The 25,424-nt window shown below is 35.1% G+C and overlaps 1 protein-coding gene across 7 annotated transcripts in view; it reads left to right on the top strand.

Moving 5' to 3' along the window:
• The window catches only part of NKTR (natural killer cell triggering receptor), a 52,775-nt gene that overhangs the window by 4,401 nt on the left and 22,950 nt on the right, over positions 1–25,424 (top strand). For 4 of the 7 annotated variants that reach the window (XM_072793148.1, XM_072793144.1, XM_072793147.1 and 1 more), the window contains exons 3-6: positions 16,126–16,200; positions 16,953–17,060; positions 17,604–17,648; positions 19,387–19,474. In XM_072793148.1, coding sequence (XP_072649249.1) covers positions 16,126–16,200; positions 16,953–17,060; positions 17,604–17,648; positions 19,387–19,474 — 316 coding nt within the window. Of the gene's footprint in view, positions 1–12,719; positions 12,778–16,125; positions 16,201–16,952; positions 17,061–17,603; positions 17,649–17,953; positions 17,982–19,386; positions 19,475–24,989; positions 25,013–25,424 lie in introns of those variants that run through there. The other 3 variants (XM_072793149.1, XM_072793150.1, XM_072793151.1) reach the window with 3 other exon arrangements.

Below are 25,424 nucleotides of genomic sequence, written 5' to 3'. Positions count from 1 at the left end.
TGTCTCCCTCTCCCCCGAAAACTAAATAAAGTGGGTTTTTTTTTATAGATAGTTAATCAGTGGATCTTGTTTTTTTAACCCATTGTCACAATCTGTTTCTTAATCAGTATATTTAGACTATTTACACTTAATGCAATTGTTTGAATTTGTCTAATATTTGTTTTGCTTCCTCTGTTTTCTTGCATTTTAGACTATTTGAATATTTGTAGTATTTTAAATTTTTTTATTTTTTGATGATCCTCTTTTTTTTTTTTTTAAGGTTTTTTATTTATTTTATTTATTCATGAGAGACACACAGGCAGAGGGAGAAGCAGGCTCCCTGCAGGGAGCCTGATGTGGGACTTGATCCTGGAACCCTAGGATCGCACCCTGGGCCAAAGACAGGTACTAAACCGCTGAGCCACCCAGGCATCCCCTCTCTATAGTTTTTTAAGTGGTTACTCTAGAGATTACAATATATATATTTGGCTTTTCATGGTGTATTTAGAATTAATAATTTACCATTTCAGGTGAAGTGTCGAAACCATCCCACTATATAATATTCCTTTACCTCTCACCTTATGTTGTATTGATTACATCTACAAACATTGAAAGTCTTTGCTTTCAAACATCACACTTAGCAGCCTGAAAGAAAAATAGTCTCATTATTTATTCACATGTTTATTACATTTCTGTTGCTATTTGTTCATTCCTGAAGTCTCAGGTTTGAGACTGGTCAGTTGGTTTCTGATAAGAAATCCGGAGTCATTCAAATTGTTGTTGCCCATATGTAATGTGTTCTGTTCTTGTCTGACTGCTTTTGAGATGTTTACTTTGTCTTTAGATTTCAGCAGTTTTATTGTGATGTGTCCGGGTGTGAATTTCTTTGGTTTATTCTCTTTGGGGTTTAATAATCTTGAATCTCTGTCTTTAGCCAAATTTAAGACCTCTTCAGCTACTGTTTCTTCAAATAGGTTTTTTGTCCAACACTCTTTTTCCTCTCTTTTTGGGACTTTGATGACACAAATATCAGACCTTTTGACATTACCTCACAAGTCTGAGGCTTTGTTCAATTTTTTTTTTCAGGTTTTCTGTTTTTCACATTGGATAATTTCTATTAAGTCTTCAAGTTCATTGACTTTTTCCCTCTGTCATCTCCATTGTACTGTTGAACCTACCTAGTGAATTTTTAATTTTGACCATGGTATTTTGTTTTGTTTTGTTTTAAAATTTCCTTGTGGCTTTGCTTGAGATTTTCTGTTTTTCCATTCATTTTAAGAGTATTTGTACTTAACGTAATATGATTATAATAGCTGCTTAAAAGTCTTTGCCTAACACATTTCCAGCATCTGTATTATCACAGAGTTGCTGTTTTTGTCTTTTCCCTTGTGGAGTATGAGATTTTTTGTCATTCTTTAAATGTTGATAAATGTTGAATCATATCCTGGACATTTTGTGTATTTTGTTACATGACTGGGTCAAGTTTAAATCCTATGGAGAATGTTCACTGTTGGTGATGATGCTGCTGCTGATGATAATGATATCATTGTAGCAGGCAGTCAGCCTGGTTAGGTGCAGCTGGAACTACCTTGTGCTGTTTAGAATCCGATCCACATATGTATAAGCCCATCCACACATGGACGAGCTCTGGAGTTCATACTTCATGAGATTGTTTTCTTTTTTTTTTTTTTTAATATTTTATTTATTTATTCATGAGAGACACAGACACAAGCAGAGGGAGAAGCAGGCTCCATGCAGGGAGCCCGATGTGGGACCCGATCCTGGTACTCCAGGATCACGACCTGAGCCAAAGGCAAATGCTCAACCACTGAGCCACCCAGGTGCCTATGACATTGTTTTCTTGAGGAAGCTTCCTCTTCTTGAAGATTTCCCCCAATACATTCTGGCCCTTAGGGACTCCCTTTTTTTTTTTTTTTTTTTTTTGTCATCTGGCCAGAAAGCCAGGGTTTTAGTTTCCTCACTCTGCCATGTGCTTCTTAATAACTATGTCTGTCTCTGAGGCCAAGTGGCAAGAGAATAGAGTGTAAAAGAGCAGCAGGGATTCTTCTTGTGCTGTAGGGAGCACAATTTCTCTAGTCAGAAAGATTCTTTGCCTCCTTAGAAGTTTTACATGCTTGCCTGGTTACCCTTGCTCTTGCTGCCATCTGTGGAATTGCCTAGAAGCTAGAATGAGAGAGAATGGAAAAACAGAAAGAAAATGAGATTTTCCTCATTAACTATAATCTGTAGGGGTCCCTAGAAATAGAGGGCTTTCCTCAGAGCTCTTTCTGTAACCAGAATGCAGTTCTGGGTTTCAGATTGCTTTTGATTCCAATCCCTGAGATAATTGGTAATTCATTACCAATTAAGTGGGCTTTTTTCAGTCCTTAGATAATTTTTTCCATGCTTTCTGTCAAAGATTTCTTAGTTGCATTCAGTGAGGATAGGGTGGAGTATATTATTCCACCTTGACTAAGCCTAGAATTCCTTATAAATTTCTAAAGATAGGAACCTGCAGAAATTAGCCAGTCATTTTTAATGATCTCTACAAATAAGTTTGTGTTTTTGAATGCATTAGCTTTTTGTATGAAATGTAATAACCCACTTTGGAAGTGTGTGTATGAAATCCTCATTGACAACTTCATTTTTCCGCCAGACTCCCCCTTCTCTGATTAAATGTTAGTTCCCTGGAGTTAGTGAGAACCTCCCAGGGCAGGCATGAAATGGTAATCTTTGTTTTTCCCTCCTTTGGTGCCTCAAGAGCTTGCCTTTTCTTTGCCTTATCATTGCCTTATCATTCAGATTGTTGTACTAAGAAATTGGAGCCCAAGGAACCAGGTTTTAGATATCTACCAGTAAAATGATTTAACATTGGTTAGTCAAGAATGGCCATTAGGGTTTTTTTTGTTTGTTTGTTTAGTACATGTCTGGGAGTTACCAGTAAGTTGGGTGAGGGCCATAATTTGCCTTTGTCAAACCTTGTTACCAGGGTACACCAAAAGTCACATTTTGCTATACATAGACTAGAAACCAAGCACGTCCACACATAAGAAACAGCTAGTTCCCTAAGTTTGATAAAGTCGCCATTCTGGTTTTTTCAGTGCTCTGAAGCACTTTTTATGTGAAAGATTCTTTTTCTTGATAATTGTCATGCAAATGTGTGTCAGGCACTAGAATGCTCTAAACTTGTTGCTAGACTTGGGACTCTTTTGGTGGACCCAGTCTCAGGTTCTATACTATTGGATGACCCTCCAGATTCATTTGTCCTGTTGATGCAAGGGTGTGGCAAGGGTGTGGAATATCTGCAAATATTTTTATCAGGTCTGTAAATCACTAATTCTGAACATCACTAATTTTCCAGTAAAATCCCATTTCCAACATTTATGTTGCTAATTATAGAGCCTCCGGTAATGAGAGAGAAAGACAGCCAGAGTATTTTTAGTAGCCACCTCTGAGGTGTGGCTTTTGATGATCACTTTTGGATGGTATTTCTTTCTGGTTAAGATATAATTTGAAAACTCATGATTCCTTTATATCAGAATGTTTATGTAAGGTGTTTTAAAGTAAATTATAGTTATAAATATACTAAATTATAATAGTAAAATGGTGTAGGCCTTTTGTTTTCAAATTGCAAGATGGCTTTCATGAGGCTCCCGGGTGTCAAACACCCATTTGTTCACTTGCATTCTGTCAATATGCAGTGGTTTTCCACAGGTTACAGGACGTTTGATGACACAACAGATACAATGCAGGAACAAGCAAGATAACTTGTCTTCTGCTACAGCAGACATTAGTGAGATTTGCAAAAATGTAAAGTGATGACACATTATAACCTCTTGTTCATTTTTGAAAATAAAATTACTAAAAATATTTGTGTTATTAACATGAGTTTATTTTATGAAAATTGATTGTCTTAAAATTTCTCCATTTCAATTTCTAATGTGCTAAATATCAATAGATACATCCCATATAAAAAATCTTTAAGATCTTCAGTAATTGCTGAGACTGTAGAAGTGTTCTGAGACCAAAGTTTGAGAACTGCTATTCTAGACACATGTTTCACAGAATGCAAGCACTGGGGTTTATCTACAGAGATTTTGAACTTTTTGTGTGGATATTATTTCATATTTATATGAAGCTGAAAAATAAAATTAGTAAAAATCACCCATCTATCCTTTACACAGAATCACCTATTTACATTTTATACCATTGCTCTCTCTTTTTCTCTCTGCACATGCAGTTTTTTCTGAAACATATGAGGGTAAGTTACCCACTTATGGCTCTTTACTCTTAAATACTTCAGTGTATTTTATTTAGCATATTAAGAATAGAGATATTTCTTACATAACCACAATGTAGTTACCAATTTATAAATTTACTTTGATGTGATACTTTAATCTACCATCTCTGTATTCCTTCTATTTTTGTGATTGGGCCTAGAAAGTCAATTATGCATTCTTTCTCTTCTAGTACAAAATCTAGTCTAGCATCAGATATTTCATTCTGTTGCAAATTTCACTTTATCCTCCAGTTTTACAGGGTTTTTTGATTTTTTTTCTTTTTTGATGTCTTTTATGACACTGTTATTTTAGAGGAATACAGTGCCCTTCCTCCTTTTTAAGTAGAACCTTAGTTTTTGTATCTGTCAGAGGCTTGAAGTTTGTTTTCAAAAGTGATAACCAGGGTATTTTTTTTAGAGGAATGTTTGACTTTGGAATTTTTTCTTAATGTGGACTTTTGAGCAGTATAAAACCCTGGCAATTCATCAAAATAGGTAGAAATGGGTATATAGTTGAAATTAGTGTTTTTACTTTATTGCTTAAGATTCACATGGATCCAAGAAACTGAATTGAAAAGTCACTGCTTGGGACTTTGGGCAAGCCACTTGACCTTTTTGTAGGAAGGAAATACTATCAGTTATGTCTTAATGTGGCTCTAAAGATAGCACAGCAAAATTTGCTTATATTCAAAATTACCCTCTTTTTTTTTCTTTTTTATTTTTTTTGAAAATTTTTTATTGGAGTTCGATTTGCCAACATATAACACCCAGTGCTCATCCTGTCAAGTGCCCCCCTCAGTATCCCAAAATTACCCTTTAAACCTTAGATTCCTCACACTCAATTGAGAGTGCGGCACGTGGGGATCTGATAATACACTGAGGGAACAGGAGAAATGCATCTGCCACCTCAACCTCCTCCCCTGGTCCTAAACTTGTGAATATAGTGACTGGATGCAGTGGTTTGCACTATTTAGATTATTTCTTCCCTTTTTATATACTCAGAAATTAAATAGGACTCCAGTCCTATTTAATACATGTATAGTAAGGTTGTAGGGAAGTCTATATATAGTAAGGTTGTAGGGAAGAATAATAATACAACTGGCTATATTACAGATTGTGTTTTTGTAACATGAATTTAAGGAGCACGGTGGTTCTTCTCTTCTTCTCCTTCTTCTAATTTTTTAAGATTTTATTTATTCATGAGAGACACACAGAGAGAAGCAGAGAGACACGGGCAGAGGGAGAAGCAGGCTCCTCTCAGAGAGCTTGATGCAGGATTCGATTCCCAGACCCCGGGATCATGCCCTGAGCCGAAGGCAGACACTCAACCACTGAGCCACCCAGGCATCCCAAGGAGCACAGTTCTAATTAGCAGACTACTGTTTGTGTTGTAACAATCACATAACAAGGTAGGAGCTAGTTGTATATGAAGCAAGGGCAGTTGAGCGTCACCACTATTCTGTTATTCTTGTCTGTCCTAACTAATCTGAAAAACCGCAAGAAGGATTATGCTAGTGATAGTGCTAGGAAAAGGAGACAAGTAGGATGTGTTCAGTTGTAGGATTTCCACAGTGATGTTGAATTTTTATGATATACTCTTAGAGCTAAAAACGTGCTTTATTAGTGATACTCCTAACAAAAATTATTCTTACTGCAACCTTAAATTCCCTTGTTCCCAAACTCCCATTTTCCCATAGAAATAATTGTTTTTATATGTCATTTTTGATAATGCAGTTTCTTTAAATTCTTTCATGCTATTGGCAGAACAGACTATTATTTGTAAAAAACCTAACACAGTATCTGACATAAATTTTTTTGTAAGTTGCTTTAAATATTGTACGTTCATGAGCATGGGCACTGAGTCAAGTACGGGGCTTTCATATTGAGGTATTTAAGATAGGCCTCAAAGATTAGACCTTTTTGTTCACATTTTAGGAAAAAGCCTTCTTTCAGGTTTCTAAGCAAGAGGGCTTGGTGCAGTTTCTTTCCCCTTTTTTCCTTTATTCACTTATGTTTTTAGAAATTGGGCCTGAAGGGATGTCTGGGTGGCTCAGTGGTTGAGCGTCTTCCTTTGGCTCAGGGAGTGATCCCAGGGTCCAGGGATCAAGTCCTACATCAGGCTTCCTGTGAGGAGCCTGCTTCTCCCTCTGCCTGTGTCTTTGCCTCTCTCTGTGTGTGTTTCCATGAATAAATAAATAAAATCTTGGGCAACCTGGGTGGCTCAGTGGTTTAGCGCCACCTTCAGTCCAGGGCGTGATTCTGGAGACCCAGGATCCAGTCCCATGTCGGGCTCCCTGTTTGGAGGGCTTCTCTCTCTGCCTGTGTCTATGCCTCTCTGTGTCACTCATGAATAAATAAATAAAATCTTAAAAAATAAATAAAAAAAAAGAAAGAAAGCAAGAAATTGGACCTGAAGCATCCCAGTAACACCAGGCCTGATTGGATGGTTTTGAAGGCAGAAACATGGATTTTTATGGGGACTTTGAGAGGAGAAAGTTGACTCCATAGCACCTTCCTTTCCCTACCCTTTCTCTTCCTCAAAACTCCAAGTGAAATATACAATTATTTTTTTTTTTAATTTATTTATTTATTTTTTATTTATTTATGATAGTCACACAGAGATAGAGAAAGAGGCAGAGACATAGGCAGAGGGAGAAGCAGGCTCCATGCACCGGAAGCCCGACGTGGGATTCGATCCCAGGTCTCCAGGTTCGCGCCCTGGGCCAAAGGCAGGCGCTAAACCGCTGCGCCACCCAGGGATCCCCGAAATATACAATTATTTTTTCCACCTTTCTACTTTTAACTTAATATGGCTGTTCCTTGTCTGACTCCTGCCTCCTATCTGCACCCCCACATTGAATCTCTGTGCTTTTCTATTATTTTTCTACTTTTGTTGGTATTCATCTGTCATTGTTGTTGCCAAGGGAATTCTGACATTAGTGGTATGAGCTAGCTGTCCAGTACGATTCCTTACAGTTCTGTTTTGCACATCGTGTACCTAGTCTTAAAGAAAGCTTCCCAGAGTATATATTGCAACCTGAATCCTTGGTAGAACATAGCACTTACAAGATGGTCAGGTGTTCGGTAAACACTTTTCTTACTGAGAATAAAAGCAGATGGAAACTAAAAAGATTTCTTTAAATAGGCAGAAAAAAGTTCAGGCTACAAAAGGGCAGGACTTGAGTGACTGGCAAAGTTATCTAGAACTGAGGTAATGTTTTTTTAGAATTATCTCAGAAATTGCATTCAAAACCCCTAGATGTGAATGCCTTACTGTAAGCCTTGCTATAGTAGTCCCCTATTTTAGTTTCATTGTATTCCAAGAGATTGTGTCTTAAGCAGATTGCTATAGAGTGAAATCTGAATTCTGTGTCCATTCCTTAGACTTGTACAAATCAGTGAAGCCTTATTCTTAGGTGATTTGTGTGAGAAGAGGGGCTGAGGGGATCCCTGGGTGGCTCAGCGGTTTAGCGCTGCCCTTGCCCTGGGGCGTGATCCTGGAGTCCCCGGATCGAGTCCCACATTGGGCTCCTGGCATAGAGCCTGCTTCTCCCTCTGCCTGTGTCTTTGCCTCTCCCTCTCTGTGTGTGTGTGTCTATCACGAATAAATAAATAAATCTTAAAAAAATAAATAAATAAAAGTTAAACCTGCCTTATAATCCTGCTGTGCAGAGATAATCACAACTAATTTTCTCTGAACATTTTATCTTAATTCTATATACTGGTTCATACACAATTTTTAAAAATAGTATATGCTACATGCTATCCTGATGCTGCCTTTTCCATTAAATAGCACGTTCTTGATTTTTTCCCATTTCAATAAATTGAGCTTTAATGTAATTAGATTGATTATATAGTTTACTGTCATATGAAAGTATCTGTGTTTGTTAGAATATATAAAGGTGATGGTTGCTAAACATAAAGGCTAAATAATGGAAACAAATTTAAGACACAAGTTTTCTCTGACTTGGCTCTCAGAGTCAGCAGATGTCTAGGACCCAGGCTTTGTCTTGTTAATAACTGTCAAAGGGTGGTTGAAGCTCTTAACAGAAGTTTTCAAGTTGGATAAATACAGATAAAATAATGGGATTAGAAGAAATATTTTGCAACCCTCAGTATGATTGATTCAGCAAAGGATCATCAGTAGCCAAACCATTAGTGAAAAGTTTTTATAGAACATGGTATGAACTTAAAAATCAAAATATCATTCCTCTATTAATGTAAAAGTAAGGAGAAATACTTTTACAGCTGAGAATCTAGCTAACACTTAAAACAGACCAAGGGGGATCCCTGGGTGGCTCAGCGGTTTAGCACCTGCCTTCGGCCCAGGGCGTGATCCTGGAGTCCTGGGATCGAGTCCCACATCAGGCTCCCTGTATGGAGCCTGCTTCTCCCTCTGCCTGTGTGTCTGTCTGCCTGCCTGCCTGCCTGTCTGTCTCTCTCTGTCTCTCATGAATAAATAAAATCTTAAAAAAAAAAAAGAAAAGACCCAAGGCACAACAACCAAATCAGTGCATAATCTGTGGTTAGATTCCAGGATTTGAAAAAGTATAGGTCAGTCAGCCTCTGACTCTTGGTTTAAGCTCAGGTCATGAGGTCAGGGTCAGGAGATCAAGCCCCATGTTAGGCTCCGTGCTCAGCAGGGAATTGGCTTGGGATTCTCTCTCCCCCTTTGCCCCTCCCACCGTGTATACTCTCTTCCCCTCCTCTCTCTCAAATAAATTTTAAAAAAATGAAAAGAGTATAAAGGCATTGTGGAACCAGTTGGGTAAATTTGAATATGGACTATGTATTAGACTGGTGTTAATCACTATTAACATGGTGTGGTAATTGTATTGGGATTAGGTAGGGGGAATATCTTTGTCCTTTAGGAGTATATACAGAATATACTGTACTTGTCCCTTTAAATGACATTAGTGCCGTACTAATGTTCTACCATTAAACGTAATGCTGGCTATTGATTTGAAGGATGTCTGAGAATTTTTGTGTTTATGTTAAGGGATGAATGTTAATTAACTTCATTAAGTGGTCTTTTGATTTTCCTAAGAGTTCTTCCTTCACTTCAAAAAATTAACAGATTTCCTAATATTTATTTTTTAAAGATTTTATGTATTTATTTTAGAATGTGTGTGTATGTGCTTACAGGGGAACTGGCAGAGGAGGAGGGAGAGGTAGAGATAATATGAAGCAGACTCCAGTGAGCCAAATAGGGGCTAGATCTCATGACCCTGAAATCGTGAGATCAGTTGCTAGCCAACTGAGCCACCCAGGTGCCCCAGATTTCCTAATATTTAATTGTATCTTTAAAAAACTGAGATTTGGGGGATCCCTGGGTGGCATAGCGGTTTGGCGCCTGCCTTTGGCCCAGGGCGCGATCCTGGAGACCCAGGATCGAGTCCCGCGTTGGGCTCCCGGTGCATGGAGCCTGCTTCTCCCTCTCTCTCTCTCTCTCTCTCTCTCTCTCTCTCTCTCTCTGTGTGACTATCATAAATAAATTTTTAAAAAAATTTAAAAAAATAAATAAATAAAAAACCGAGATTTATCTATAGGGTTTTGTTGTTTTTTTGTTTTGTTTAAGATTTTATTCATGGTCGCCTGGGTGGCTCAGTGGTTGAGCATCTGCCTTCAGCTCAGGATGTGATCGAGGATTTTGGGATCCAGTCCTACATCGGATCGGGCTCCTGCGTGGAGCCTGCTTCTCCCTTTGCTCTGTGTCTCTCGTGAATAAATAAATAAAATCTTTTTTTTTTAATTTCCTTTTTTTTTTTTTTTATTCAAGAGAGAGAGAGAGAGAGAGGCAGAGACACAGGCAGAGGGAGAAGCAGGCTCCATGCAGGGAGCCCGACGTGGAATTCGATCCCTGGTCTCCAGGATCAGGCCCTGGGTTGAAGGCAGCGCTAAACTGCTGAGCCACCCAGGCTGCCCGTTATTTGTATTTTCTTGCTATTTGCTTTTCTTTGTTTTATATCTTTTTATTATGTGTTGCTCCACTACAGTGGTTTGAAAGATGTATAATATGTTTTTAGCTCTACAGGTGAATTACATGTTTAAGTATTCCTAAACTATATTTCCTCTACCTGTTGACTCCCACTATGAAATACCAGGAAGCAGACTTTTTCTAACCAGCTCAACCCCTTCTTGTTGGTTTTAATGTTACTGTGATATATTCATTAAGTGAATAAAGCAGAGTACAGTAGTGTACATAACATGCTACCTATGTTTGTTTGTTTGTTTGTTTTTTAACCAAGGAACTGCTTATTTAGAATTGAGATATGGGACGCCTGGGTGGCTCAGCAGTTGAGCGTCTGCCTTTGGCTCAGGTCATGATCCCGGGATTGAGTCCCATATCAGGCTCCCTACAAGAAGCCTGCTTCTCCCTCTGCCTATGTCTCTGCCTCTCTCTGTGTGTCTCTTATGAATGAATAAATAAAATCTTTAAAAAAATAAAAAATAAATTTAAAAAATTGAGATATAATTGACATATAACAACTTCTAGTTTCAGGTATACAGCATAATGATTTGGTATATGTGTTTATATTGCAAAGTGATGACTGCAAAGTCTTGTTAATATCCATCACTACACAGAGTTAAAATTTTTTTTCTTGTGATAACTTGAATTAAAATTTTTTCCTTGTAATAAGTTTTAAGATCGGGACATCTGAGTGGCTCAGTGATTGGGTGTCTGCCTTTAGCTCAGGGTGTGATTCTGGGGTCCTGGGATTAAGTCCTACATCAGGCTCCCCACAGGGAGCCTGCTTCTCCCTCTGCCTGCTTCTCCCTCTGCCTGTGTCTCTGCCTCTCTCTGTGTCTCTAATGAATAAATAAATAAAATCTTAAAAAAAAAAAAAACAACTTTTAAGATCTACTCTCTTAGCGAACTTATGCTATCTTTTTTAAACAAGAAAAATAAGACTATGTCAGTATTTGCCTGTTTGGGGATGCCTGGGTGGCTCAGTGGTTGAGCACCTGGCTTCGGCTCAGGGTAAGATCCCAGGGATCTGGGATTGAGTCTCACATCCAGCTCCCTGGAGGAGCCTGCTTCTCCCTCTGTGTCTCTGCCTCTCTCTGTGTGTCTCGAATGAATGAATGAATGAATGAATGAATGAATGAATGAATGAAGCTTTTTAAAAAATATTTGCCTGTGTGTATGAAAAGACACTGGAAGCATACATATGAAATTAATGAAAGTGATTACCTGTTGACAGAAGTGGGAATAAGACTACTTATTTACTTTTTTCCACTGTTGAATTTTTGAATCATGAAAACGTTGCCTATTCAAAAGAAAAAGAACATTTTTAGAAGGTTCCTGAAAATAATTTTAAAAATTACCAATACATACTCTATTTCTCAATAGCTGTTAACATTTATTTTTTATTTTGTAACCATGGTTACCATAGTTATTTAGGTTTAATTCTGTGTTGTAATAGATTTAGTATGCTCAATGCCACTCTTTTCCTACTAGCCTTTTCTCATTAGTCCTTTGAGTAATATCTCAGGCTTATATTTCAACTAGATTTTTGGGGATGAAATCTGATTATTACATTTCCTTTGCTATATATGGAATTCTTTGTTCACAGCATGTTAGTCCCTTTATGATGGTAGACAGCTGCTGTCTCCAGTTTCTCATGTAGAGTGTCAGAAGTCTGCTTAATTTCTTTTTCCCTGTAGGTGACATGATTTTATTGCTTGGATGCTAGAAGGATTCTTTTCCGTTATACCTTTGAAAATAGCTCTTATTAAGCTATGTCATGATGTTATGCCACTTGTTATACTTTTCCTGTTATATAATGAATACTTTTTATCTGTGTAACTAGGTATGTCTTCATTTATATTTTGTTAATCTTTGTCTTTATCTGAGTATTTATTGCATACTTATTCTGTACCAGACATGATATAAGTCAGTGGGGATAAGGTAGTGAGTAAAACAGACATGGTCCCTATCCCTCTGCCCTCACACTCATCAGTTAGGCCTAGGATGGATATAAGTGCGTTTTGTTCATACCACTGGTGGCTCATCACATTGGTTAAGAATTTGTATCTGTCATTCCCAGCTAAGCTGTCAGCTCCCCAAAACAAGCACTGTCTTACATACAGTTGCACAACCTGACTCATGAGGAGGATCTCAGCTAAATGGGCAAGTGCCCTGATTTTGTAGAAACGGTGCACCCATTCCTTAATTTTCTCTTAGATTTTGCTCTCTGCCTACTGACTATGATGTGTTCATACCTTTGTTCTTATCCTCATTCCTTACTTGTAATGGTATATGTGATGTTCTTTACCCTGTGTAGAATGCCATTTCCTAAATTTTTTGTCTCAAACAGTGCTTACTTTTCCAACTACTGTATCTTTTTTGTCCATGAATAATGTCTCCTTTTCCACTACTGTACCTGTAATTCCAGTGCAGCTGTTTCTGAGAACAAGAAATAATAATAAAGATGATGTTCAATTTTATCCAGATTCTGAGTACTTGCTGATTTTATTCCTGCCACCTAGTGGCCAGATCAGGATTACAACATGATGTAAGTAGGTCTTGGCTTTTACTGTCTGTAGCCAGTATTTAAAAATGTGTTGATATTACCTGAGTAAACTCAGTATTGTTCCCCTGTCTTGGCTATTTTTAAGGATCTGCATGTTGGAATGTTAGGACTAAAGTCAGAAGCCATTCCTGCTCATCATTTTTGTTCTTAATCATATTTTTTGCCCTAAATGCTTACACAAAAGTTTCAGATTTTAGTTTTACATTTATAGAGCAGTGTATTTATTGGCATAGTGGTAGTTCGTTGGAAGAAATCGTAGTATATATAAAAGATAATATTATTGACAATAATGACTAATAAAGATTACTAAATCCCACTAAAGTAAAGTAGTGTTAACAGTATTCCTGAGATCTTATTCATTCGAAAGCAGCACCAGTTTCCAAAGAGGCATTGGCAGAGCATGTTAACTTATTACAGGAGACAGTAAACCATAGGCATTTTTACTATTGGGAAATGGGGTCATTTTTTTCATTAGTTTGGGAGCTAGAGAATCTTCTCTTCAACACATTTATTCTGTCTTTTCCTTAAGTAGCTGTAGTTTACATTTTTCTTTTCAGTATGTTTTATAATCACAGTTAATGCCACTTTCACTTGAAAATAAGCAAACTACTGAGCTACACTGACTTATTTTTTCTTTAAAGACCATATACATCAGAATATTTTCTATTTTGATTTTCAAAAAAGTATGTTTTCTATAAGAGTGCAATTCAATTGAAAAAAATTTGTTGAAAACCTGCCTATCTTGCTAATGACTTGGTTCAAGTTAATATTTGCTGGTGTGTATTCTATAGTGTTCAGATTAAGCTTTTTTTTTTTTAATTCAGTTTGGAGGGAGTTAATACTAGTATGCCTCTTTGTAGGTAGAAATCATCTAATCATCTTCTTGTGTTTTCCTTTTTTCTGATAGAACACTTTAGCTTTGCCTTTTGTTTCTAGACTCTTCAAATTGAACATATGCTGGCATTTTAAATTAAGACAGTCTCAACCAGTATCTGAATGTCCATAGCCTTTCTCATGTCTTACAAGCCCAATTCGGTCCATCTGTTCTTTCTATGGATTTTTAGGTTATTTTTCTGTTTTGGGCAGTGTTTTTAACCTTGCACCAAGGTATTGAAGCCAAAACATTTGGTTTTCTGTTTTTTTCTTTACTCTTAACAACATAATGCCCTAAAGCACACAACACCTCTGTTCTAAACCCTGCTCCATGGGATTGAGAAGTCAATAGATTTTTTTTTTTCTTCACCAAGTTAGAGAATAAGATACTGGAGGTGAGTGTTTTTTTTTAAAAAACATCATTGTGTGGTATCCCTCTCTGATTATTAGACCTGGAAATATAATCACATTTAACTGTTTTCACATGTGTTATACCACTAAGCAGGTTCATAATTCCTAATCATCTACAAAGAAGAAACTATAAACATTTGAAACTTTTACTGGCTTTCTTTTAGAGGCATTAAATGTTTTGAAAAAAAAAAAAAAAGAAACTTGATATTGAAGTTACTATGGTCGTAAAAAGGCTAAATTTTTTATTGTTTTGATTATATCTTTTATCCTGAAAAGTAACCGTTTTACAGGGGCCCTAAATATCTAAATATGTTCTAGTCTGCAAAATTAGAGGACTTTGAATTTGACACCGACCTAGCCAGCCATTTCCCAGAGACTTAGGAAGGTTGATGAAAGTACTTTTCCAAATAAATACAGAGTGGTTATATTACTGATATTACATGCATTTTTTAAAATTCTCATTTCCTGGGGTGCCTGGATTGCTCTTTCGGTTGGATGTCCGACTCTTCATTTCAGTTCAAGTCATGATCTCATGGGTTGCCTGCACTGGGCTCTACGCTCTGCTTGAGATTCACTCCCTCTCCTTCTGTTGCACCCTGTGGCCTCCCCGCCCCCCCCACCCCCCCGCATGTGTGTACCCCACCCAGTAAAATAAATAAAATTTTTGAAATTTGAATTTCATATCCTTCTTCATTCCTTTAGATATAAAGATCAGCTAAAACATTTTGAAATTGCTTTAAAATTTGGCTCCATTGAAGCTATAGACAATGTTGACCCAGGAGAGTCTTATACCATTATTCTACTTTTAATCCCTTAAGGATGTCTGTTATGTAGTAGCTTTGTAGCTTTGTTTTGTACTCAGGAACTGACTCACATGACCAAGAATAAATTCAATTCTTAGCAATAGAGAGTAAGTCAAGTCAATTTGTGTCTGTGCTGAAAGTGACTTAGATTTGGTACTCAGTTAATTTTAATTTATAAGTTCCTTTGAGTAAATAAAAATGTTCATTCATAATGGAAAAGATTCTGTAGAATAAAGGGAAAGAGGACTCAGGGAAGTGATTGTAAATCAAAATATTATTTTTTACTTTATTGAGAGCCTTTCATGAGGTCTGCAGAGTCAAAACTACTTTTGTGATAATACAATTTGCTTGTTGTGCTCCTATTCACAAGTCAAGTTTTCCAGAGATTACACAATATGTAATGATGTTGCCACACTGAAAGTTCTGGAATGTATGCTTTTTATATTCTTGTGTTTTTAAAAATTTTTGAGTTTTAATGTATAACATAGTACATAGCTATAGATTTAACCTACATTGTAAAAGCTCAATAATTTTTAAGAGTTGGAAGGAGTCTTGAGACCAAAAAGTTGGTGAGGCACTTTTTTGTAGCGTAGTTCGATCACATGTGTGGGCTTACTCCTTATCATCTTCTGTGTATTGTATGTTTTTGTCTGTTTTGTGTGGTTTTGGTATTTTTAGGAACCATAACCTATTCTCTATGCTCTCTCAGGGAATAGAATGTGTTTTAATTGGAGGTGACAATTCAGGAGGTTGGCTCTAAATAGTTCTTGCATAGAGGTAGAAAGCAGAAAGCTAGATATAGAAGACCAGACTTTCTTCTAATAGTACAGGCCAGAATGACTGTCTTATGGTCTGATGTGCTCTTATCACTGGAGGGGCTTAATAATAGATTGGACAACTGTTATTGAGAACATTCTAAAGCAGATTAATAGTATTCAGGTAGGGGACTGTACTAAAAGGGATATAATAATGCAAAGCCCCTTTACAAGACACTTAAAATCGTACAGTTTTGGAGCTGAAACCACTTAGGCTGCCTCTGAATTCTAACACTAACAAATAGAGTGGTATTCTTGTCGGTTGGTATTAGTTAAATTTTTTCCTGTTAAGTCTTTAGAAAAATTGAAATAAATTACAAAAATGGATCTTTCAATTTGTTAATTCTACTTATTTTATTTCTCCCATGTAAAATGTGGCATATTTAATCATCTTGCTTACCTTTTTTTTCTAATGTGTTTTATTTCAGTTGGTCGCATTATGTTTCAGCTCTTCTCAGACATATGTCCAAAAACATGCAAAAACTTCCTTTGCCTATGCTCAGGTAAATGAACTATTAAATTATTTCCAATGAGAAGTCATGGCTTATGGTTTTATCTTGCTTAACAGAATAGTTATTTTCAGTAAAAAGTGATTGACTGTAAAATGAGTTTAGCCTGTGAAAAAATACTATTTTCATTGATAGGAAATCAGGGAAGCATTTCTTAAAAGGATAGGGAGGACAAAAGAAATGGTCTCAAAAGTAAATAAGAAAGTACTACTGTGTGTAATAAAGTCCTCTCTAAACATTGTAGTTCATAAATTCTAAATTTCAGTGTTTTGAACAAATTTAGTTTTCTAGATTCACAAGAAATTTAGGATTAGAAGATAGGTAAAATATGATGCAGTTTTTTGTTATCTGTAATGGGATTTGTGTTTTTTAAAAGTAGAAAAAAATAGGAAGAACATCTGTGATGTTATTTTAAAATAACAAGTTTTTTTAAATCCATGCTTTGATACACTTATATACATATATGATCTTTGCGCCACCAACTCCTTGATTGCCCTCTTTTACCGGAGTGATAACCATTTCTGGTCCTTTTTTCTCCTGTGACATGTAGAGTCTGTGCCACACAATTTAACATTTATATGTTGCTTGATATGTTTTTTAGTTTCTGTGTATGTTACCTCGTTGCCCTATGTTTTGTATCTTGTACAGTGCTAGAAAACAGGGATTTCACGAAGGACTAATTGGATGCTTTTTTCCACAGAAAGATGTTTGTAGCTAAATTTCATTTCTTTCTTTTTTTTTTCCAGGAGAGAAAGGCCTTGGGAAAACAACTGGGAAGAAGTTATGTTACAAAGGTTCTACATTCCATCGTGTGGTTAAAAACTTTATGATTCAGGGTGGGGACTTCAGCGAAGGTAGAGCTAAAAGTTATGCTTTGAGTAACTCCATCAGTCAGTTTCTTAAGTGTATCATTCTATTAATTATGAATATTGTGTCACATATTGTGTAAATATTAAGTGGTCAATGGATAGATGTTGGATGAATGAATGTTGTGAAAGAATGTGTGAAAAGCAAAATACTAAGCCGTTTTACTTTGATTTTTGGACCTTTTGTTGTTTTGTTTTTATGTACTTTTAATAATATTAGAAATACTTGGTCAGGTCTCTTAAAATGAATGCCAGGTACTTTTGGATTATTTTTATTCTTCCTGAATTTTGTTAGTGTGATTACTTTTTGAAATCAATGTGTTATAGAGATAATTCTTAGTAGTATATATTATAATAGGATTGGACTTTTTTTGAACTTCTATTTTCAAGGTAAAGTTATTGAGCATTTGTAGAATTTTTATTATTGCAATACAAGGTGTTAGCTTCTTTAGCAAATTGAAAGCATAAAAAATTATAAGTATTAATATATTTTTAATTTTCATCATAATTAATGTAGCTCATTATTTGCAGGTAATGGAAAAGGCGGAGAATCAATTTATGGTGGATATTTTAAAGGTAAGGCTTAATATTTTATGGTCTTTTGTTTCAGTTCTGATATTAAAGCAAATTTGATCATGTACTTTTAATGAGGAGAGGTTTACTTATAGTTCACTTTTTGCATGAAACTAATGCTGCATGAAAATACTTTATTTGCATGAACTTTGGGATAAATTATATTATAATATGTAACTTAATTGACAAGATTAATTAAGGCTAACTTTATGGTTAAACATGACTTTCAGCATGGAGGTTAGGCAACTATATACATGAAAACTCCTATCTTCCTGCCTAAAACTGTCAACATATTCTTTTGTTTATAGAGAATGTGGTCTTTTGCAAAATGAAAAGGTAAGAGAACGAAGCTCAGTAACACAAACTCCAATTCTGTTCCCTTGCACCCTTCCTAATAAATTTATGGACAGCCTGGGTTAGGTTGTGGCTGGATTTCTCATAATTGCTTGAAGACTTGGAAAATTCTGTATATTATTTCATACATGCATCTGTATCTTTTTTCTTTTCCCAATGGGTTATTAGTTCTACATCAGGGAAAAAAATCTAGTTGTGTTTTTTTCCCCCTAAACCAAACAATTGCTTTGAATAAAAGTTGGTATTTCCTACTTTCTCAAAGGTTTGTATGTTTTCTTTTATATAATAGAACTATATGATTGTGTTTTATTCCAACAGTAGTAGTATTTGCATAAGTCTAACTATTGCACTTGCCCCAAAAAGCCTTAGAAAAGTCAGTTGCAGAGATTTTAATGGGATCCAATCTTACTAGATTTTAATGCCATGATAGCTTCAGTGTTATAATAGTCTTTTATATTTCTTTTGGGGGAAAATGGATTACTACTCTTTTTCAGAAGCCTGTTCCCAAGGTAATCATTTTTTAAAGTTTTCTATGTTTCTGTTTGTTCTAAAGAAAGATTTGTTTGTATGAATGTTATAAGGAAATTTAAATTAGTTTTGAAGGTATTTCTGCTGGAATTAAAATCATCTCTGAGTGATCTTTATAACAGTTTTTCCTTTGAACCAGTAGGAAGCAATTCATTAGCTGGTTCTATCAGCTTGTAGCAATTTGAAACTAATGTAAGCCACTTTAATGCGGTTCACTGTGGCAGATACTTGTGTATCTTAGAATTATATTTTGCCCTTTATGTTTTTGTTTTTATAGGACTTTCTTCATTAGATAATTTTTGATCCTATTCATTAGGAGTCTATATACTTGATTTAATTTAGGTACATCCTTACAACTTAATTTATGTAACTTTTTCTGTTTTGCTCTCATAGTCTAGCTTCAATACAATTAAATAATAAGTTTATCATATAGAAATTAAGCAGAGAAGATTATTAAACTTCTCCCATTTATATTACGTTAAGCAGGATAATTGGAGAGTTGAAGGAAATGAACTTTACTGTAGAGATTTTTAAAGATTTTTTTACTGGTTTTCCCTGAAAGTTTATAGTTTACATATCATTTAGCCAAAGTATGTTACTACTAAAAGTGACTATTCTAAGGCTGTTTGTATAAAGCATTAAATACATGTTCTTTCCTCAAGGCTTTAAGTAGTATTTTTGATCTTTTTACACTTTTGTTACTTGATTAGTTAAAAATTTTTTTTCTAAGTATTCAGACAAGTATCTGTACTGACCAGAAGAGGAATTTCATCCTTTACTTTCTATTTATTACTGTGACATTACACTTTAAAAGTGGCTTATAATTGGAGACTGACGAATTTGTGTTTTCTTCAAACAGATGAAAACTTTATTCTCAAACATGACAGAGCGTTCCTTTTGTCAATGGCAAATCGAGGGAAACATACCAATGGTTCCCAGTTTTTCATGTGAGTAGGCATAATTCAGAGATGAGCTTTTCTTAAACAGAGAAGCGCTGTTCATGAGAAAGATGGTATAGTTAAACCAAGTTTAAATGGAAAAATACTGTCAAATTGGATTTTGTTATTAATCTCTAACGTTACAGAAACTTGGTAAGCTCTAACAACTGCCTCAGCATTCAGCATGTATCTTTTAAGATGGTACTTAAAAGATGTAACTTGAAGATGTACATTATTTTCAAAATATGTTGTCATCTTAGAAAAAGAATTTGGCTTTAACTTAACAAAATTTTGGTGCTCAGTTTACCAAAACTAGATTGGAACATAAACTATTGATCAGCATTTAAAAATGGACTAGGACTGGATGTGCCCTTGGCCTGGAGAAACCATTGTTTGGTTGCTTTTTCTCTTACTGTTGCTCTTCAATCTTATTTGAGAGAGATACCATTATTTTCTGATACTGTACAGAGATGAGTGATATTGCTGTTGCATCAGCATTGTAAAAAAACCTTAATCTTTGAGACATTTATGCATAACTGAATTAACCCAATATTGCTGTCATTTCCACCAAAATTTATGAGATTAGTACTCAGGAAGCTTCAGAATGCTAAATTTGCTTTTTTTTTTTTAAAGAAAACAAAAACCAAACACCTTTTCATGTATATTCATGCACAACCACAACTTTATTTCTCATCTGAAAGACTTTTGGCATACTTTTAGTTACATTCTTATCTAAAGCAACTCTAAAACCTATTTTTATTATAATCCCAGGATATAAAATAGGAAATATAATTGGCTAGCATGAAGTTTAATCCTTTTGATTGGAGGTAAATCTCTATAGTTGTGCTGTATATGTTGGAGAAATATTTTACTCATAGTTTGCCAGAAAAAATTTTTGTCATCTTTCTGAATGGACAAGTATGAATGGCGCTTCCCTGTCTTTAAAGGAGTAAATTATTCATGTAAAGTAAATCTCACAATTTAAATTTGTCTGCAGAATAGATTTCCAACATGATCTTATAAAGTTCAGATAAGGGGCATTCTGTTCCTAAGAATGTCCTAAAAATGGAAAGCTGATGGAAGATGACAGTGCTTGGAGCTGTGCAGAAATAAAGGAAGACCGAAAACATTTGTTCCTCGATCATATTTTGATCCCATAGAGCAGTAGTTATTAATACTTCTCTACTAGAGTATTTTTCTTTCCTTTACCTTCTTAAGGGCCAAAAATATTAGTGGGAAATATTTTGAAAAACATCTTTTATAGTAATTTAATATAAAATTATATACTCTTTGATAGAGGTTTCCCATTTCCATTTTTAAGCTTATCTGAACTGTGAACATATAAACTAATGAAATTCATTGGTCAAGAAGCTACCATCTGAGGGCTCTAAAGTTTCTTTTAGATTTCCTTTTTTATATTAGTACATTAAAATTTATCAGGCAGCAGCCGCTTCTTCCCATTGTTACATACCAATTAGCTTGTTTAATTAAATGTTACAAGTAAAAACTGGTGCAGGTACATACATTAATTAATATCTAGTATATGAGGTTCTCCCTTCAAAAAATTTTGTTTCTATATTATTTAGTACTTGATTGTCTTTTGTAGGAATGCTTAGTAGCAAACAAAATTAAGGCCATTGCTGTTTCTACATAGTTAATTTTATATTGCACTGTTATTTTTGACAAGGAATGCCGAATGAAAATTTTAACACTGTGAATTCAGATTAAAATTTTTAAGCTTCTTTTTATAATTAACTGTAGATGGCACTAAAATCACTGTGAACTTGTGTTGAGAGAAAATGTTCTACTTTTAGTTTGAAATTTACTTCTGGAAATGAGTTTGCAGTTAAAAGCAATCTTGGAAGTAATTTAGTGTTTTTTGTACATAAAAGAAATCCTTATTATTTTTTTTTTTAAGAAATTTTTGTGGCATGTGCTTTTTTATGCTGGCTGAAAGTACCAGTTCCCTACGAAATAAAACTTAAAATCCACCTTTCTAAACAAAACACTTCCTTGCTTTTATAGAAAGGGAAAATGGAGATGATGGCCCATAAAAAGAAAAGTCTTTGAAAATCTCTGTCTTGCAAGCCCAAATCCTTTTGGAGTTGGAAGTAGTGAAAAAGTAAAATGTACTGTCTTCAGGTTGTATCTATGATCACAGATAAACACTCTAAAAGCCGGGGCCGCAAGAGTTGGTGGTGGCAGAGCCATCTGTTGGCTTCCCGAGGGTGGCTGCAGTGCTTTTTCCCTCTCACCACAGCTCTTCCTTGAGCACCTCAAACAGCTCTTCTGCATTCCAAACAGGAAAGGGTAGTTTGCCAGGAACTGCCTTTATAGTTCCAGTTTTATAGGCTTAATAAAGACTTGTAATACTTCCTTGCAAAATTGTATTTGTAGTTTATATTCTAAATCTACTACTTTGTAATTCCTAAGGAGTGAATTTGGTGTTATTAGTGTATTTGCAAAATATTTCTCAAAGATTCTTGTGCTTTGTGCAGTAACTATTGTCTTCATTACTGACGCATTTAAAACCTCCCCTTCATAAGGCATACATCATTTCTATTAAACATAATTATGCATATATTGCTTTCTTTGGAAAAATTATGTATATGATAATCAGATTTTCTTCTATAAAGCTATTTGTGATTTTTGCAGTAACTGCTTATATCTACTACTGTATTAGTCATAATTTTGGTTTGGGGGTCCTACCTAAGTAGAAGAAAACTGATTCTTCTGAAATAGTACTGCTCAAAAAACGTGGAAGAAGTGATAGATGGTACTGTCCCCATGAATCACTGAGGAAATAATGGTTCATGTTAAGGTATTTTTGAAGGAATTCAAAGATCTGGAACCGAAGGAGTAACTAGGTTAACTCAGTATTTAGTCATTTTGTTCTTTTTATTATTTATTTGTTGAAGCCAAACGCTAGGACTAGGAAGAAACCATAATAAAAGCTATAGAATTATAAAGTCTTAGTGGAAAAGGATTTCAAGATCATGTAGTCCAGCCTTTTCCTTGCAGAAGTAATGCTAAGGTAAAAAGGGAAACATTTTTCTTTTCCTTTGGCTGTTAGTCTTAATTCTGCTCTAATTTTCATTGTTTTTTATGTGCATTCATCAAAAAGATAAAAAAGGTATTGCATGAAGTAGTCATTAAAAAGATTAATTAGGTGGTTTATAGCTTTGTATTAAATAACTATGCTCCTGGGTTATTTTAGAGCCACTATTCTAGCTATCAGGAGACCTTGGTTCTTGCTTTATTAGCTAATTATCTTGAGTTAGTTTTGTCTTTCCTTTTCGGCTTGTGAAGTATCTACCCCATTCTCAAAGATAAACATTTTAGCATGAAAACGTGGACATAAAAGGAAGAAAGTGTTTTGTAGGTTGATCCTAAGTTTCTGGATATGTGGAATGATTTGTGTGCAAACATCTTCTTGTCTAAAAGAAAATAGTTGTAACTGCCTAATTTCCATCAGTCTGAAAGATACAACAAAGAAGCTTCAGGCTCATTTCCCTAAATTAGGCAGCAGTCTTTGTCAGCTGGACATAGAAACATTGGCATGGTGATTACACTTGTTTCCCTTCCCTTAGTCTGTGCGACCTTCTGTACAACCATGAAATAGAAAGACCTGCAGAGCTTTGGGGAACAGTCTCTGTCGTTGGCCACCGTCAGTGGTCATAATTAAAAAATTTAAGAAGACAAGATAATGTGGAAAAGTCCAAATTTTAAACACAAGTGTTATCAGGTATAAATAGACCTATGGGACTAAAATAGATGTTCCGATATATGTTCTAACCAGACTTGCAAATGGCTGCTCACCTGAGTGGGAGAGAAGTGCTGATTGTTTCAGAGCAGAGCAAGGGGAGTTGAACAGTGGTTTGGTGTTAAGGGATTTATAGAGCTAGGTTAGGATTTGGGGTAGCAAAAGTAAATTTGGGCAGAAATTCTTTTTCTCTCCACATATTCATGAGTCTGTATGAAAAGAAATGCTAGTAAGTGTTCATAACCTGGAAAATTCCTAGTTTTTCTTTCTTTTTTGGGGGTAGTATCTTTATGTGTAAATTGCAAGATTTTTCAAATCAGCGAAAAATGTTGATGAAACTTAACCAGGTTCTGAATATCAAGTGTCCTCTGTAACATCCAGTCTTACTTAGTGTTTATGTGACCTATGTATTAACAACCTGGAAGGAATTATGTATCTAGTAGTGTTTGATGTGTATAATGTTAACATTAGTGCTGAATTTTTTAAAGCTCTCTATTTGGTTATTTTTGGAACACAGGAGAGCTCTGTAACATGGCTTGGTTAGTTTCCATGGCCCTTACACAAGCTGTGTTACTCTGTATAATTTGGTGCCTCTTCCATGATGGTGTGGTAGTTTCAGGAGTTGAAAGAAAAAAATTGCTTGCTGTTCAAGGCTAGTTTAGACAAATAGGTTATCTTTATAAGTTCATACTACTTTACACCTGGAATCACTTTTTTTTTTACAACATTCATTGAAAACACATTATTTGAAACATGTTCTTTTTGACAGTAATTCATGTAGCAGTGCCTTTATAAGGAATTAAAGCTTGTTTTTAAATATGTCAAGATTTAATATGTCCAAAACCTTTTTAAACAATTTTGTATGTATACAAAATATATATAATATAATATATAATAGGGATTTTGGTCTGAGTATAATAGATGTGTTTAAAGTTTAAAAAGTTGATTAGACTGTATTTTTTGAAAAAACTTTTTTGTACAATGGGGAAAATTAGGAAAAACAATTATCACAGCCAAAATTTGATAGCATACTTTTATACTTTCATCTCTCTTGCCTTCTTATCCTTTGAGAAGATCCTTAAAATCCTTGTTAAGCTGCTTTTTTGTTTTACTATTATTTTGGAAGACTTTAACAACTCAGAGGTTGTTAAGGCAGTGAACAGAAACTATAGTCCAAACTCTACTCATTTATTCTTGATAGTGGTCTGTTGTGTGTGCTGAAAAAAGATTCCAAATGTAGAAATATGAAGTATTTTTAACTATTTTAAGTGAATTACTAAAAGAAGAAGAAAAGTTCCCTGAAATTTTGTTTTGAATTCTCTTAATTCTTTTCATTGAAATTTTTGCTTTCTACTGGTAGTAACTGCTCCTGGGCATTCAGATTTTTTATATCCATTTATGTACTCAGGATACATTATTCTCTTTTTGAGAAAGATGTTGGTTGACTTAGCTAGTTTGTAGGATTTGCAAAGCGAAATATAATGTTTGGTTACTCACACTCTAGTGTTAAAATATTAAGGCTCCGAACAGATGCCCACTTTCAGCACAGTGTTTTTCTTAGGCATAGTTCATCTCTACATGCATATCCTATGTGAAAGAAAATTTAGAGCCCTCCATTTTAAAAAAGCTTTCTTGCTTTGCATAAAACTTGCAAATATTTAATTTCAAAGTTATATTGATATTAAAACATAGATTCAGTCTTGTCTTAAAAGTGTATTACAATTTATTTCTTGCCATTTTTGTGTAAAATTTACAGAAAGAGTGTTACACCGTGCGCTCCAAAGGTAATGTCTTATTACTCTAAGGCTCTCTTTTTCTTTCTTTGCCTTTATCTCTTTAATCCTGTTGTTATGTGCATTGAACCATTTTAAGAAAAACTTTCTGCTTGATTTATGGCAGCAATACATGTAAAACAAGTGTGTTTTATTGTTCGTGGTTAATCCTGGGAAGTATATTTTAATTTCAGTGGCTTGTTTCCACCACATTTCCACACCTCTTCTGGGGGAGGGTGGGGAAGAGGGTGTATTGTATATAATGGTTTAGATTTCATTTCAGTACAGAACTGTTAATTTCTATATAAGGCCAAAAGCTTCTTTGATAATGGACAATAATGTAGATTGTTTTTTTGGAGTAATAGTGAAACTTCTCAATTTCTAGGATTTACAAAGTTTAAATGAATCCTTATACATATATTTT

The sequence above is a fragment of the Canis lupus genome, chromosome 22, assembly GCF_048164855.1.
Source record: "Canis lupus baileyi chromosome 22, mCanLup2.hap1, whole genome shotgun sequence".
Classification (NCBI taxonomy): Eukaryota; Metazoa; Chordata; class Mammalia; order Carnivora; family Canidae; genus Canis; species Canis lupus.
The sequence above is the reverse complement of the archived record's forward strand: the minus strand, read 5'-3'. Positions and strand labels throughout refer to the sequence as shown.